At 44.0% G+C, this 15,364-nt stretch overlaps 1 protein-coding gene across 5 annotated transcripts in view; it reads left to right on the forward strand.

Moving 5' to 3' along the window:
- BRD8 (bromodomain containing 8) overlaps window positions 1-15,037 on the forward strand; it is a 29,559-nt gene extending 14,522 nt beyond the window's left edge. For all 5 annotated transcript variants that reach the window (XM_079964315.1, XM_079964312.1, XM_079964314.1 and 2 more), the window contains 11 exons: window positions 892-960; window positions 1,227-1,404; window positions 1,713-1,817; window positions 3,119-3,163; window positions 8,036-8,335; window positions 8,725-9,198; window positions 9,557-9,699; window positions 10,626-10,715; window positions 12,297-12,365; window positions 13,837-14,067; window positions 14,596-15,037. In XM_079964315.1, coding sequence (XP_079820441.1) covers window positions 892-960; window positions 1,227-1,404; window positions 1,713-1,817; window positions 3,119-3,163; window positions 8,036-8,335; window positions 8,725-9,198; window positions 9,557-9,699; window positions 10,626-10,715; window positions 12,297-12,365; window positions 13,837-14,067; window positions 14,596-14,602 — 1,711 coding nt within the window. In that variant the 3' untranslated portion in view covers window positions 14,603-15,037. The remainder of the gene's footprint in view (window positions 1-891; window positions 961-1,226; window positions 1,405-1,712; window positions 1,818-3,118; window positions 3,164-8,035; window positions 8,336-8,724; window positions 9,199-9,556; window positions 9,700-10,625; window positions 10,716-12,296; window positions 12,366-13,836; window positions 14,068-14,595) is intronic.
- Window positions 15,038-15,364: the final 327 nt, after the last annotated feature.

Raw genomic sequence — 15,364 nt, forward strand, 5'->3', positions numbered from 1 at the left:
AACGGCGTTTCCGTGTGCGGCTCTGGCTCGCCAGAGCAGCGATGTCACGCTGGCCACGTGACCCGGAAGTGTCTCCGGACAGCGCTGGCCCCCGGCCTCTTGAGTGAGATGGGCGCACAACCCCAGAGTCTGTCAAGACTGGCCCGTACGGGCAGGGGTACCTTTACCTTTACCTTGCCATCTGCAGTCCTTTGAAGTACTTGCACTTAATTTTTTTTAAATCTCCCTGATTAATAGGGCATCTTTTTAGTTGATTAAATGCGTAGATTAATATATTTTAAAACTTTTAATCAATTAAATGTTGCAACTCTAGGCATTTCCATGCAAGCCTTTAGTACAAAACCTGGCAAACGCCATGAAATTTTGAAAAACTAAGCTGTCAAATTGAAACATAAACCCTCAAAACATGCCAGGTACTGATGGCTATGGGAGAAAACTGAAAAGGTATTGAGTGATCTTACCACATTCTTCCAAAACCAATGGGCATCTGCAGCAGAATTCTGGTAGCCTATCTTCTATGTTCAGCGGGTGTCATATCTTTGTGTGGTGCAATTCACAGTACATCCATCTGACTGCATATCTGCTACTGTTCTATGTGCATATTTCTCAAGTCCCAACTGCGCTTTGCCAGTTTGATGGAACTGGTACAAAAATATGCATATATAACACTGGTATGTAGTTTCCTCTTTGTGTAGCTCCAGTCATAGAAGGTGGATTTTCAGGTGTATAATTCTCTTGGCTATAGCATATTGAGCAGATGAATGGAGAGCATGTTGAGAAACAGTTCTGTACTTCTGCATGTGGAAGTTGTTACTTCCACTGACCTTGTATGTACTCAAACTTTCAGTAGCTAGTCCTGTGTCACTCTCTTACACATTTTTTGTTGCACAGGTATGCCAATGTCTTCTTGCAGCCCGTGACTGATGATATAGCTCCAGGTTACCACAGTATTGTACAGAGGTGAGTCACCAGTTTTTGCATTAGTGTTGATGCCATCTGTCACAGATCTGTCCTGGACGTCAGTCAGCCTGCAGATTTCAGACACTGCCAGCATATACTTGGGACAGTCTCTTCAATCTAGCATTAATAAAGTTGATCAGGTACAATGACCAGATTCTTGGCAAAAGTGGGGGAAACAGCTAGTTTAGTTATTTTTAAATAAATTTTTAGATTGTATTAATAAATTTGATTTCTTTGGTAACGTTTGTCTGGTGTTTTATTGACAGGCCAATGGATTTATCAACCATTAAGAAGAATATTGAGAATGGGCTAATCCGGACCACAGCAGAGTTCCAACGTGATATCATGCTGATGTTCCAAAATGCTGTCATGTACAACAGCTCTGACCATGATGTATACCACATGGCTGTGGAAATGCAGCGAGATGTCTTGGAGCAGATTCAGGTAAAGCCACAGTCGGAAGTTTTCAGTGAGGCACTGTTCCTATCCTGATGGGAAGCACTGAGTACACTAGGGAAGATGCCTGCTCATTGCGGCATCTTTATTGTCTCATTAGCTTTTAAGATCCTCTTGGAGGTTAAACCTGGTGTCTGACCATCCCTGCATGATTTACCATTCCTACGATCAATCAAAAGGAATGCAGGCTTAGAAACTAACCAGTAAACTGAAGTTCCCTCCACTGTTTCTGTAGCAAGCCACTAAACTTGCATTCATGTTGAGAACCTTAATAGCTATTATGTGGTTTCTTGCAGCAATTTCTAGCCACACAGTTGATCATGCAGACGTCTGAGTCTGGGATCAGTGCAAAAAGTCTGCGTGGACGAGATTCCACTCGGAAACAAGATGCTTCAGAGAAGGTGGGGGCTAACAAGAACCTTTGATTTGTTTGGGGGAGGTTGTTTGAGCCATTTGATAGATGCATCCATTTGAGGGGGAGTAGAGGAGCTTTGGAATCCTTCATTTAGAAGTCTCATTCGGAATAGAAGTGGGCTTACCCTTTCAGTTTAATTAGTAACAAAGATGGCTGTGGCAGTCCCTCTCCCTTGTCCCCATATCCTGTGTTTTCAGTATCTAGTACACTGAAAAATTAATTTGTCCTTGAAGTTGAGGATTGCTACCAAATGAGGAGAGCTGGCATTTCAGTGTGAAGAGCAGCTCTATTCTGTTATCTGAGTGGTGGGTTAGAGACAGAGAAGTCACTTTTCCAAAACTTGAAGTCAGGAGACTTTACTTGAAGTCAGGAGCCCAATTGAGACATGCTTTTTTGGTTTAGACCAGGGGTTCTCAAACTTTCTACCCCCAGCACCAACTTGAGATGATTGAACATTATTGAGGTGAACCAGTCAGAAAGAAGTGGCAGAGGGAGGAAGAGCTTGCCATAATTGGCTAGCAAATTGCTGTCCTTGTTGTTGCAAGGAGTTCCATAGCTCACCTTTCCTCAAGCTAAGTACAAACATTACTCTGCAAGTATTGTGGCTGTTTCCCCATGTTAAGCCAGATTCACTGATTCAGATACTCTAAGTGGAGAAGTCTTTTTCTTTTATATTTTTCCCTTTCCACCTGCACCTGCATTTTAAAGCAGTATTACCCATCTCTTCTTATTCTCCTTTCACACTCAACTTGTACTTATTTCCCCACCCACCCACCAACTCAAGCTGCCTGTTTCATTCCTCTTCTCTGGTCCTTTTACATTAACTTGTTCCTATAATAGCTTTCCTTTCTTAGACCCTTCATTTTTATTCCCAGTTTGTTTATTTTCTTATTAGTATCAATAATAATAACAACAATAAATATTAATCTATTATCTTACTTTCTAACTTCCTTCAACACCTTTTCTGTCCCTTTTCCCTGAGAGGAAGGAGACCTTCTTTACCTCCTCCCCACCTGAACTTTTCTGCCTTCTGATTAGAATTTGCTGGTGCTGTCTTTGGTCCAGCCAAAAGGCTATAGCCCAGTTAGGAGGCAGGGAGGCAAGTGAGGAAGCACAGGGGAGGCTGTGACACTGAGGATACTGGAAAGTGGCCCAAGGCCCTCTGGTGGGTCCCAGACCATGGTTTGAGAAACAGTGGTTTAGACTGTCATGTTGTGTTGTCTTGTTATGTGTGGATGTGTATATTTCCATCAAGTTCATTTGCTACTTCTGTTTGTCTTTTAACAGGACAGTGTCCCCATGGGCTCCCCTGCCTTCCTCCTTTCTCTCTTTGTAAGTACTTAATGATTACGCTTTCAGCAGCACGATAACAATATGGGGACATTGTCTGCATGATATGGGGCTTTCTAAGATTACAATCAGACTATGGTCATGTTTGGGTTGCTGAAACATAAGAAATGTCTCTACCCCCTTGTGCTTCAGTGTATTGTTTTGTGATTGGATGTCTGGGGGAAAGTGGGGGACTTTTTGTTATTTTTGGCTGCAGGCTGCTCACTTCCTTTCATTTCTTCAGTCTGTCTCCTTCCGTTCTGGCTTTGGGTAGATCACAAGACTCTACATTTAAAAAGGCAACTCTTGCTTAGAGGGTAAAGTTACGCACTAAAGTCCACATTGCAGAGTAATATCCTTGGCTTGCGGCTCTTCCCTTGTTTTCTCTACATCCCTATGTTGGATTTAATTATTCACATCTAGAGCTTGGTTTCTGCCTTTGTAGCCCACAGGACTCTCAGAGCAGCTTTCTGTAAGACATAATGCAACAATAAAATTGTGAAATTATTCCAAGAATTGCAGAGGAAAAGATCCCCAGGAGGGGTTGTCTCCGTAACAGCTTCTCCTGCTGTAAAGAGAAATCTAGTTACATATGAGCTACTGTTTCATACATACTTATTGCAACAGTTTGTGTTGAAGCCTCCTCCAAACTATGGGATAGTTCTAGACAGTGTACATTGCAAGAAGACTAAAATACAGTGTTTTGTTTCCATGGATGCAGCCATGGTCCTATAGTAAGAAAGCTGCTGTTCTGCCCAAAGATGTGTCTTGGCAGGTTCATCCTCCACCCAAGGGAATGTGGGTAGGGATGGTTTTCTAATGCCTATTTATTAAAGACAGAGAAGCATGAGGAAAGGCAGCCAGATGGAGTGGGCAGCAGATGGAAGTGATCTCTCTAGCTTCCGTACATTCACAGAGAGCCGCTGTGAGGACATGCTAGGGAGATAGTGGCAGGGTCACCCACCTGGAAGAGAACTTCTGTAAAGAGCAGCGGTTGATCAGGTATGTTAGCCAGCATCCTTTCTGCCCACTGAAAGAAATGACTTGGAACTTTTCACATGGGGCAAACACATCATCACATATGCCAATGCCAAAAGTCCACTTTCCCCTTTCCCCTTTTGAGTTCACACGCAAACTCTGTAGCTGGTTTCATAAGGTAGTCCTCTGTGTTTTAGGAAGGCAAGTGGTACTGCCTGTCTGTGCAGTCAGTCTTTCCTGGCAACACAGATGGCAGCCAGCAGTCTTTCCTTTTGCCACAGTCTTGCTAATAACAGTGCCTTCCCTTCTCTTTGCATTTTGATTAGGATGGGGGAACCAGAGGGCGGCGTTGTGCCATTGAAGCAGATATGAAGATGAAGAAATGATGCTGAAGATAAGAAACAGCCCAGTCTTTGGTGTCTGGACCCAGGAAGCAAAATGATCCTGAGGATGAAATGGCTATGGACAGCGAAGGGCTGACCTGTCAATAAAAAAGAATATCTATCATCCTGGAATGTGTAACCAGGGTAATCCCAGAAACAAGAGAGCAGCCCCACTGCCTGTTGTAGGGCAGCAGTATTGGGGTCCTATTAGTGTCCTCATATTAGCTAGCAACTGGTGGCTAGTACGTACTGTAATGTGAAGTGTACAGATTTTTTGTATTTGTGGAGTGTAAATGTGTATAATAAATTGTCGTAGAGAATCCTGTAGAACAAGGTGTGCTGGCTGCATTGATTTATTTACATTACCACCCTCTCTAAGAAAAGCTTGTTTGTAAAGACCTACACATACTGTGAATCAAGATTTTTGACTACATAGTCCAAAATGGCAAATCCATCAGCTAGATCAGACCTGCCAAGCAATTTCAAACAGGTCTGCTAACTCCCATCTTCCAGCCCAGGTGCTGAAAAAATAGTTGCCTCTGCTCTTCAGAGATAGTTGCTGAAGAGCAAAAGGAAACAATTGTATTTTCCATGGCAGTTTTGGTCTTTCTGGAGGAGTTTAAGCTAGTCTATCAAACCCAGTTCTGTGATAGATGAGTTTCTACCTGTCTCTGGGTGCAGGATAGTCACGTCAACATTGGCCATGGCCCTCTGCTGGCATGTGGTAGTCCAGTACTGTCTCTTTTCATTGGCAGAGGTGTGCATGCAGGGTGTGCTATGTGTGCCCAGACACACCCTAATGTTTCAAGACATGAGGTCATAGCAAGGAGGAGAGAGCATGGAGCAGCTATGGGGGGAGAGACTAAGACAGAAGTGGGGAGGAGGGAAGCAGACAGAGACAGAATAAAAAGCCTAGAATGGACCTGCAGTTTCCTCCTTACTGTTGCTGCTGGAGCTAAGTATCCCACCATTGCTTACAGATACAGATGCAGGCAGAAGCTGCAGCCTTTTTTCTTTTGCCTGTGTCTGTCTCATGGCTCCACCATTTGCCTCCTTCCTAGGACAGGAAGATGATGAAACCATAATCTGTTTTGGTCAATTTGGTTTAACTCATCTGTTTAAAGGTCATGACATTTCATTATCACGGCAGCAAAAATTTGGTATTTTTTGTTAATAAAAAAGTTACATTTTAGTTTCTTCAGTTTATTTATTTATCAAACAATGTCCTTTATGATTATGTATTCAATAAATATTCATCCTTGGGGGGAAAAGCAAAAACCCTGCATACACACCCTTGTTAAATGTGCTGCACACAGCTAGGCTCATTGGTAGAGACTCTGCAAGGCAGGGATGGGGAGTCTGTGGCTTTCCAGATGATGTTGAACTCTTGTCAGCTCTGACTATTGGTCATACTGACTGCACTTGATAGAAGTTGGAGTCTAACAACAGGATCTCCATGCCTGATCCAATATCTTGGATAAGTTTCTCTTCCCAGCACTGCTACTTAAGTACTCTTTCTTCCTTGCCCATACTTCAAACTGGAGATGCCAAAGACTGAAACTATGATTGTTTAGGTCTTATGGGGGCAGCCAGCAGCTGGTTTATTTACATTACCACACGCTTTCTAAGAAAAACTTGTTGACCTACACATACTGTGAATCAATGTTTTGACTACATAGTCCAGAATGGCAAATCCATCAGCTAGATCAAAACTGTCAAGCAATTTCAAACAGTGGTTCATACCTTCTGGGCCCTACATGTCATTGCTGGCTGCGGCCAGAGACAAACATGCTCAGAGAAATGGATGTGATTCTTCACCTTTGTACAATAGGCTACATTACAACTGTGTGGAAGTTTATATACACCTACACCTGTCCTCCATACAAGCAAGCAAGACACATTTTAACCCAGCAAAAGCAGTCAAGGAGGGCACAGGAAAATAATACAATATTTATATCACACCACTCTGGGCTGCTTCCAACACATAACATAATAAAACGTTAATAACAACAATCTGATCCGATATAAAAAAATCACAACTTTAAAATAGACAACCTATCAAACAAAGCAACAATCAACAATCCATCAGAATCTAATAATACACAGTAAAATTAAACAACGGCAAATAATAATTAAACAGTTCACACATACCACAATAAAGAATATACCAATCTATAATCAATAAAAACAACAGCAAATCACAATGCATGAAAACCATAAAACATACAAAACCATGTAAAAGGGTCAAATTGAAAAACAGACACACAAATTATAAAACCACACGCACACAAACATCCCTGAAATCCTCTCTGCCGAGCTGCTGCTGTTCTCAAAGTCACAGTCTGGGAAAGGCTGGGTGGGGCAGATGGAAACACCAGTGCCTGAGTAGGAACAGAAAACCCATGAGGGATGTGGGCTGAGGAGGGGAAGTGGCTGAGGGAGAGTCCTGAGAGTTGGATAGAGCCCTGGGGAGACCCACCTAGGGCTCCTCAACCTCAGCTTCTCCACCACTTCTTTCGACCATGAGATCTCAGCAAACACTTCAATGTGTTGCTTCAAAACATATGTCTACTAAAATTTATATTGTCAGCAATGGGAGTAAAATAAGAAACCATCATAATGTTTTAAGACATCCTCGGGTTTTGTCAGCAAAAATGACTTACTGATTTTCTCCATCCTGGAGACTCTTTCAGGGATAATCAAAAGAATAACTGGATAATCACCAGTTAAGTGATCCCAGCATAAGCAATACAATTTCCCCAGGGTGGTGTTAACGGAAGGCTTCCATGACTTTCACCTGCATTCTCATGTAGCATCTTTATCTCCTCCTCCTTTAAACCTAGATAAAATTTTGAGATCTTGACTTCTAGACACATTGGATTGTAATAAGGCAGTGGCTTCCAACTCTTTTGCAAAATTGTGCTATCAATGGATTGTAGTTCTTGTTAGAAAGGATCTGCCTTTTCTATTCGCCTTACATTGAGAAATCCACCTCTCCTCCTTTACCTATTATGCAGGAACATTGGAAGCTGCCTTGTACCATTCTAGCCAATTAGTCCACCTAGATCAGTACAGTCTGCGTTGATTGGCAGTGGCTCTTAAGGGTTTCAGGCAAAGGACATTCCTACCCGTACTTGGAGATACCAGGGTTTGATCCTGGTCCCTTCTGCAGGCAAAGCAGGTGCTCTGCCATTGAGCCACATCTGGGTTGCCCTGTTCCCAATCCCCACTGCTAGCAAACCTGGTGATATAACCCAAGGCTTCAGTAACCTACTCCTGGCTCACCATTTGGATTGCTATGGGACTTGGCAGATGTGCAGTGCCACATAGACAATTAGAAGCTAGGGATAATTTTTGGTTAAAGTTCTTTCAAGTCACAGCTGAGAGCATTACCACAATAGATTTCAGGGTTTGAACTTGGCTCCTTTACTACCTGCTCAAACACCTGATCGGATCTGAAGCTAGCATGTGAGCAAGTGACAAACCCTCTTCCCATCTCGTGTACCTCTTGTAGATGGGTCACGTGTGGACCTGGCTGGAGTCCAAAGAAGAATTCTTCAGGGAGTCTGAGAAGAGCAGCAGCTGCCAGTCTCCCCAGGGCTCCACAGGCTCTAGCTCAGATCTTGACCTGGAACTAGGCTGCTGGAGAAAGGGGGAAGAAACTGCAGAGGAGGAGGTCGAGGAGAGCAGCAGCCAAGAGGAGGAGAGTCAGCTGGGAACGAGTGGTCCTTTGGCATGGGAAGATGCCAGTAGAGGGGACCAAGAAGAGGCTGGGAGGTACAAGCAGGATGCTATCTTGAGGTTCCTGTCAGAGGTATGGCAGCTGATGGGTGCAGTTGAGGAAAAGGCGGAGGTGGTGGTGGGTGACCTTGTCAGAGGGGACTGCTGAAAAAATAGTGCTCCCAGTCAACATGGCAGACTGGCCATTTCTGTATGCAGTTGGGTAAATAGAGATAGAAGTTCAGGATAAATGTGTTGACAAGGGTTGGTGCCTGCCCTCTAATTCAAAAGTGGAAGGGTGTCTTTGCCCAGATGCACTTCTATTCACACGCCCATGGAGTGTTATTCTGTGTTTTGGCTGTGTCTTTATCCTATACCTGTTAGGACAAAAGATGTGTTGAATGGGCAGATCTGCATATAGTTCTGTAATGTCACTAATTCTGTAAAGGTCTTAAGCTGCTAGCCTGTCACCCTCTCTTCCAGGTAACACATTTGATGGAGCCCCTTTGCATTGGCAGCACATACCTGGCCCAGGGTCCACAGGCACTTTGCAGTGCTGGGGAGCAGCCTGGAAGGGGATTGCTGGATCATGAAGGAGACATAAAGGGATCTGTGATCCACCAAGAGGAGGAAGTGGCTAAAGGAAGTCAGCTTCAGGTTCTGAAAAAGAGAGCTACTGCCCAGGGAAGGGGAAAGTTGGCATTTCAGGTCTCAGAAGAGTTGCCAGTTATGAACTGGGAAGCAGAAGGAATGGAAGAGCAACAGGATCTGTGTGAGGAGTCAGGAGACTCTCAGATTCAGGATGACAATCCTGATGGGGGTTTGGGAAAGAAGATGCTGCATAGCCTTGTGGAAAGTGCAGGAGAAACAGATGAAGATGACTACTCATTAGAGCTTACAAATGATACTTCCTTCAGTTGGAGAACACTGAAGGATGGGGTGCCACAAAACATAGAGGTAAGTAGTGAAACTCTCACAAGTCGAGTTTTAGGACTAGTCTCTGTCTCTGTGCCTCATCTCCCCATTTTTGGATAGAGGTCATATTCTTTGAAAAGGAACAGCACAGTGAAGTGAAAGTTGATAAGCACCAAGGGAAAGATGAAATCTGTGAGCTAGCCATGATTGTTGGTGGGAAGGGGGAAAGTGAGAACAAGTTGCTTGGGAGGGCTTAGCTGCGTTTTCAGGTGGGGTGGAGAAAAGATGGACCCACCCAGTTAGAATCCTAGTATCTTGGCATCATGGGCATCTGGCCCTGAGTTTGATATTCCAATTGTTACTTTGCCAATTCAGCTCATGCCTATTTTGTGTTCACCAGGAAGTGGCTGCGGAACACAATGAAGAACAAGCTGAAGACTGGAAAGATTGTGACTTCCACCTGAGTTACAGCAACGATGACTCCAGTCCCTATGGAACACCCTTGATGAGCTCTCCTACCACAAGTACAGCTTCTTTGCCTTTGTGAGTAATGGTGGCACAAAGCTCAGAAATGGCATCATACCTGCTCTTCAGGCTTAGTACTTTAAGTGTAGCCAGTCATCTTGCCATGCAATCATGCACAGGTCTACTCAGAAGTAAACCCCACTGAGTTATGTGGGCCTGGCTCCCAGCTTAAGTTTATATCTAGGGTTGCAGCTTAAAGCTCCCTCTAGAAGAGGCATGGGGAACTCTTTGTTAGGAAATAACTGGGGAATACTAGTTAATCCAGATATTCCATGTGTGGAGGAAACTACAAAAGAAAACAAAAAACATGGGGCTGACTCACTCTGTAGTCAAAAGTGCCCCCAGCAGAGTTTAAAACTAAAATATACGCAGTGTTTGCAAAGCGTGGCAAATATAGGATGTTAGACCTTTAAATGTCCCAGTATTAAGCACTGGGTACTAATTGTGTTCCCCTGTCTCTACCACTCTCAGAGTTAATAGAGCACAAACTTTCGTAAGTTTAAATGCTTTACTTATATTAAGTAAAGGTCACACTCATGCATCAATCAATGCTACAGCAAAAACAACACAGGTAAAAACTTACTGAGTACAAAATATGAAAAGGGTACCTTCAAGCATGGAGTTTGGACAGGGAGCGCCAGCCTCATGTGTCTGGTCAGTTGCATGGTTCAAAAAGAAGAGGGAGAGAGGAGCAGGAAACAAACAATACTTCCCTCCTCCCTGAAGGTGAGGGGGTGAATCTTAGCTGTGCCTTCTCTAGAAATTTACAGTTCTGTGCTCCTTAACCCCTTCATTTACTAACTTTCATTGGTAAGTTGTACAAATTTCTTTTTCCATCAGGGGCTAACAAACCTTAGCTGCACCACTGGTCCAATAACACATTTCATCCCACCAATTTCTTTTTCCTGATGGGAATAAATCTGTTCTGTTTCTTATCTGTATAGGATGCGGCTGAGCCAAGATGACCCTCTCCAGCAGCATTTGCTTTTCAAAAAAACTCTGTTGTCCATCTGGAAGATGGTGGCTGGCCACAGGTGTGTGTTATTAAGGTTTATGGAGGCGAAGAGGACAAAGGGTGCATCCACAGTAGCACATCTTCACGGCTGCTTGATACTAACCATTCAAGAGCTGGTGTAGGTCACACAGCATCTTGCGATTTGTCTGTGTCTGCATGCCACTTCCTGTGAGGGTCCTCTTCTCCCCCCAATTTAAGAGATGTAACCTTTTGCACAGTCTGGTCTAGACTGACATCTCCTGTTGTCCCACTTCCTGACACTGCAGTTTTCCTCTTTCAAATTGTTTCATTTCTTTGAGTGGTGTAACGTTGCATCTATAAATCCAGTAACCTAGGCACCTTGCTTATTGCATTTACTGCATCTGCTAATTTTTTTTAAATAGCAGAAATCGTATCAGACTTGCTTCATGATCCTAAAATCCAATACACTCCTGAGATTTTCACCCTGGGGTTTTTTTTTTGGCAAGCAGCATCAAATTTATCAAGGTGTATTTGGGTAAACAGGAGCGACTGCCCGTATCTGGTGGTTATTAAGAGGGTGAACTATGTGTGTAAGGTGAGGGGAGGGTTGAAATTTAAGAGGAGGAAATGTATACCGTAAATAGAGGAAATGTACCACAATTTAGTACCGATACAGTGAGAGTAAACCTAAGACTTTAAAACCTGTGTGGAAAGACCAGAGTTGGATACTGAGGGAGTCAAAGCTCGAACAGAAAAATGTTGTGGATCAAGCTCAGAGAGAACTGGTGAAAATATGGGGGAAGACACTGGGATCCCAGGACTGAAGCCTGGAGGAAATGGAGTGTCCTATATGTATTAGCATTAGGAATGTTGAAAGCAACCTTATACCAAATCAGACCCTTTGTCCCTCTAGCTTAGCACTGTCTACTCTGACTGGCAGCTATCCTCCAGATTTCAGACTAGGGACATTTTCAGTCTTGTCTGGAGACTGAACTGCAATCATTGCAACCAAAGCAGATGCTCTTCCACTGAGCTACAGCCCTTCCCCATACAGTCGTACCTCTGGATGCGAACAGGATCAGTTCCGGAGCCCCGTTCGCATCCTGAGTAGAACGTAACACACGTCTGCAGGTCGCATTTCACCGCTTCTGTGCATATGCGTGATGTCATTTTGAGCGTCTGCGCATGCGCGAGCGGCGAAACCCAGAAGTAATGCGCTCCGTTACTTCCGGGTCGCCATGGAGCGTAACTTGAAAATGCTCGACCTGAAGCATATTTAACCCGAGGTATGACTAATTATAATTGGAAGATGGAACAACAGCTGAATGTGTCCCTTTTTCTCAGCCCACCCTGGCCTGATATTCTTGGTCCGACATTATGCATACACAGCATTCAGAGCTGCCCCCTGTAAAGCACAAACCTGTGCATGGTTCTACCCTGAGCATTTCACCCTTCCTTTCTGATTGTTATACTGTGATTTCTTAGCTGATTGACTTCCATCTGCCAATCACTGTCATCCCCACCAGTCATTCTGAGATACAGAAAAGGGTGTGGCATGAAGTCCGGCGGTGAGTCAAGGGATTGTGTAATGCACATGGGGAAGCCTATTTAGCTCTCTTCATCTCTGTCTCCCTCTTAGATACAGCGGCCCCTTTCTGAAGCCCGTTTCCGAGAAGCAGGCTCCTGGTTACAAAGATGTGGTGAAAAGGTCAGCTGAAAAAGTGGAGGGAGAGCTGGTATGGAGAATAAGGCTGTGGAGTGGTACAAGTCACAACAACTGCCATGGTTGCAGTTCCAGCCGAATTGTCCAATGCCAAAGTCTGTGATATGTTACGGGATCAGTTTAAGCTTATGCAGTCAAGTTGATATGGAGAAGATGCTGGTGGCAATACGTCTGCCCCCATGCCCTCTTCACCCCTGCCCCTCCTAGCTTCTTAAATTTACCAAAGGGGGTTTGATTCCTTGGGTCCAAGGCATGGAGAACATTTTATTGTGTGATGGTGTGGTTCCAGCTGCCTTGAAAGAGACGGTGGTGTGAACACTCTTGAAGAAACTGGCCCTGGGCCCTTTGGACTGGAATAACTACCATCCAGTTGCAGCTACCAATTTCTTGGTTGTGGAGAGAGTAGTAGCAGGGCAGCTGCAAGCATTATTGGATGACACAGAGCATTTAAACCCATTCCAATCTGGGTTCAGGCTTGGCTATGGGACCGAGCCATCCTTGGCCACCTTTACAGTCAGCAGGGCAAGGGTAGTGCAGCTTTGTTCCTGCTTTTCTGCCTCTCTGCTGCTTTTGATACCAGTGTCCATACAGCCTCTTGGACTGGCTCCATGGAATGAGAAATGGGGGGTTCTAGTCCTACCTACATTGAGAGAGTACTTTTTGGCCCCTTTTGGTGGTTAAATTATGGGATGCTGCCAGGCACTATTTTATCCCCTATGCCATTGAATACCTATATGAAGCTGTTGGGAAGCAGTCATTAGGCATTTTGGGGCCAGATGCCATCAGTACACTTATGACACTCAGCTCTATTTCTCCATAACATCTGGATCAGGAGAAGCTTGCCTGTATGCAATGGTGGGATTGATGAGATCCATGAGTCAGTCTCCCAGTCCCTCCCCTTACCCACCCAATAATTATTATTGATTGAAAAGCAGTGAGGTAGAGGATGGGATTGGGACTTCAGTACTGGGGTAGATTCCCTTAACATGAATCACTCCCCCTGAGGCTATTGTTTAGATGAGAAAAGACAATCACCTGTATTGTACCCATCTTCCTATCTACCCACTCTGTGGATAATAGCAGCTTTAGTGCGTGATTTATGTATTAAGAAGCAGTATGAGTATGTGAAGGGTTAAAGCCACCCCCAGAATCATCATAGACCTGATCCAAATTGAGGGAAGGGGCTGATTTCAACCAAAGAAAAGTATGTTGGAAGATTAAATCCACTGTATAACACAGCCAGTAATTGCCACCATCCACTGATGGAGGAACAGAAATTCTTACTCTAAGGATTGGATATTTCCTTTGAGAGCTGTCTGGGCTACCAAGTTAAAATTCTGCTAGTTTCCAATCTATAACCGCCCAAATCCTTCTCTGAGAGACAATGTAAATTTTTTTTTAACAACTTGGCCAAAATGACAGACAATTGCAACTCACTTCTCCCTCCTTTCTGAAGACCAGCCGATCTTTCCTCCATAAAGAGGAGCCTCTCCAAGGGCCGCATTCAGAATATGGTGCAGTTCCAGCGGGATCTCATGCTGATGTTCCAGAATGCCATCATGTACAATAACTCCAACCACCATATACATCGCATTGCTCTGGAGATGCAACGAGAAGTCCTGGAGCAGCTTCAGATGCTGGGCGAGGCACTCCTGTGCTCGGAGGAAATGCAAGGCTTTGTGAGAAGGTGAGAGGATTGTGTTCAAAGGGGATCAACCACATCAGCCTCCCCTTTGCCATGTTCCCATACCTGTAGGGAACAAATGAGTGGAAATCCAACTATTTATTCACAGGATGTTATTGGGTAATGCATCTCTGCTTGTGTCTCCCAAACATGAGTGCTATTCATCTCAAGGTGAAAGCCTCTTCCTTAGATTTCCCAATAATGAGTAGAATTTTCTGCCAACCTGCAGGGCATATAGATGATTAAAAATTCACTCGGCTCCCTAAGCAGAAACATAGGAAACTGCCTTATATCAAGTCAGGCCATTGGTCTGTCTAGCTTATTATTGTCTATGTTGACGGACAGTGGCCCTCCAAGATGTCAGACAGGGGTCTCTACCAGCCCTGCCTGGAGACAGATGCCAGGGATTGAACCTGGTACTTTCTGTGGCCCTTCGTAATGAGGTTTATGTAGGCATAGATACAGGCTATTCTGGAACATGATAAATTCCTAGGGAACTGGGAGATTTACTGTCTTTCTTTCAATTTATAGATGTTGAGGAGCCAGAAGAATCCGGCTAGTCCAGAAGCCGGATTTCAACCTTGATACCTTCAGTCTGGCTCTACGGAAAAGTTGTTAAGATAACCACAGTTCAGCAGTCTGATGCCCCTCCACTTCCCTAAGAGCTTTTGTTATCTATTATACGTCTCAAAGTATTAGTCATAACAGGTTTATATGTATCAGAAAAGTCAGTTTTTAGACTACAGATACTATGTTTTTTCCTGTTGTTTATTCCTGGAACCGTGTTGTCTTGTCCTTACCCAGGAGTCTCAGTTGAAGTTTAATGGATGAAAAAGAAAGTTAAAGAACCAACAAGCCATAGCACAGGCAAGACTTCTTGTCCCACAAAGCTAAGCCCCGTTTTTGGTAGCAGGCACCAACAAGGGGCTGTAGAATGTACATTTCCAGAGAATAAATGTTATGTTGTGTATAACCATTCCAGAACAGTTCTGTTCTAGATTCTGAAAGATTTTTTAAAAATCTGTATTGGCTTCCTTTTTAGAAAATTCTAAAACTGAAAGAGCATGCAGTTATCTGCAAACATTATTTTGGAGGCAAAAAACCCCCAAAACCCTACATGATGCCACTGTTAGTACCCAAGCAAGGTAGCTTTGTTGGTTTCAACACTGGCACAAATTAACTCTATTCATGCCTCCCTAGCAGAACACTACTCTCTGAAGTTGCATCCATTGTACTCACCTTTACCAGTTACCAAGTAGTTATCACTAGGCGTGGCCTAATTTGGGAAGGGCGTAAGAGA

Source organism: Podarcis cretensis, assembly GCF_951804945.1.
Source record: "Podarcis cretensis genome assembly, chromosome: 2".
Taxonomy (NCBI): Eukaryota; Metazoa; Chordata; class Lepidosauria; order Squamata; family Lacertidae; genus Podarcis; species Podarcis cretensis.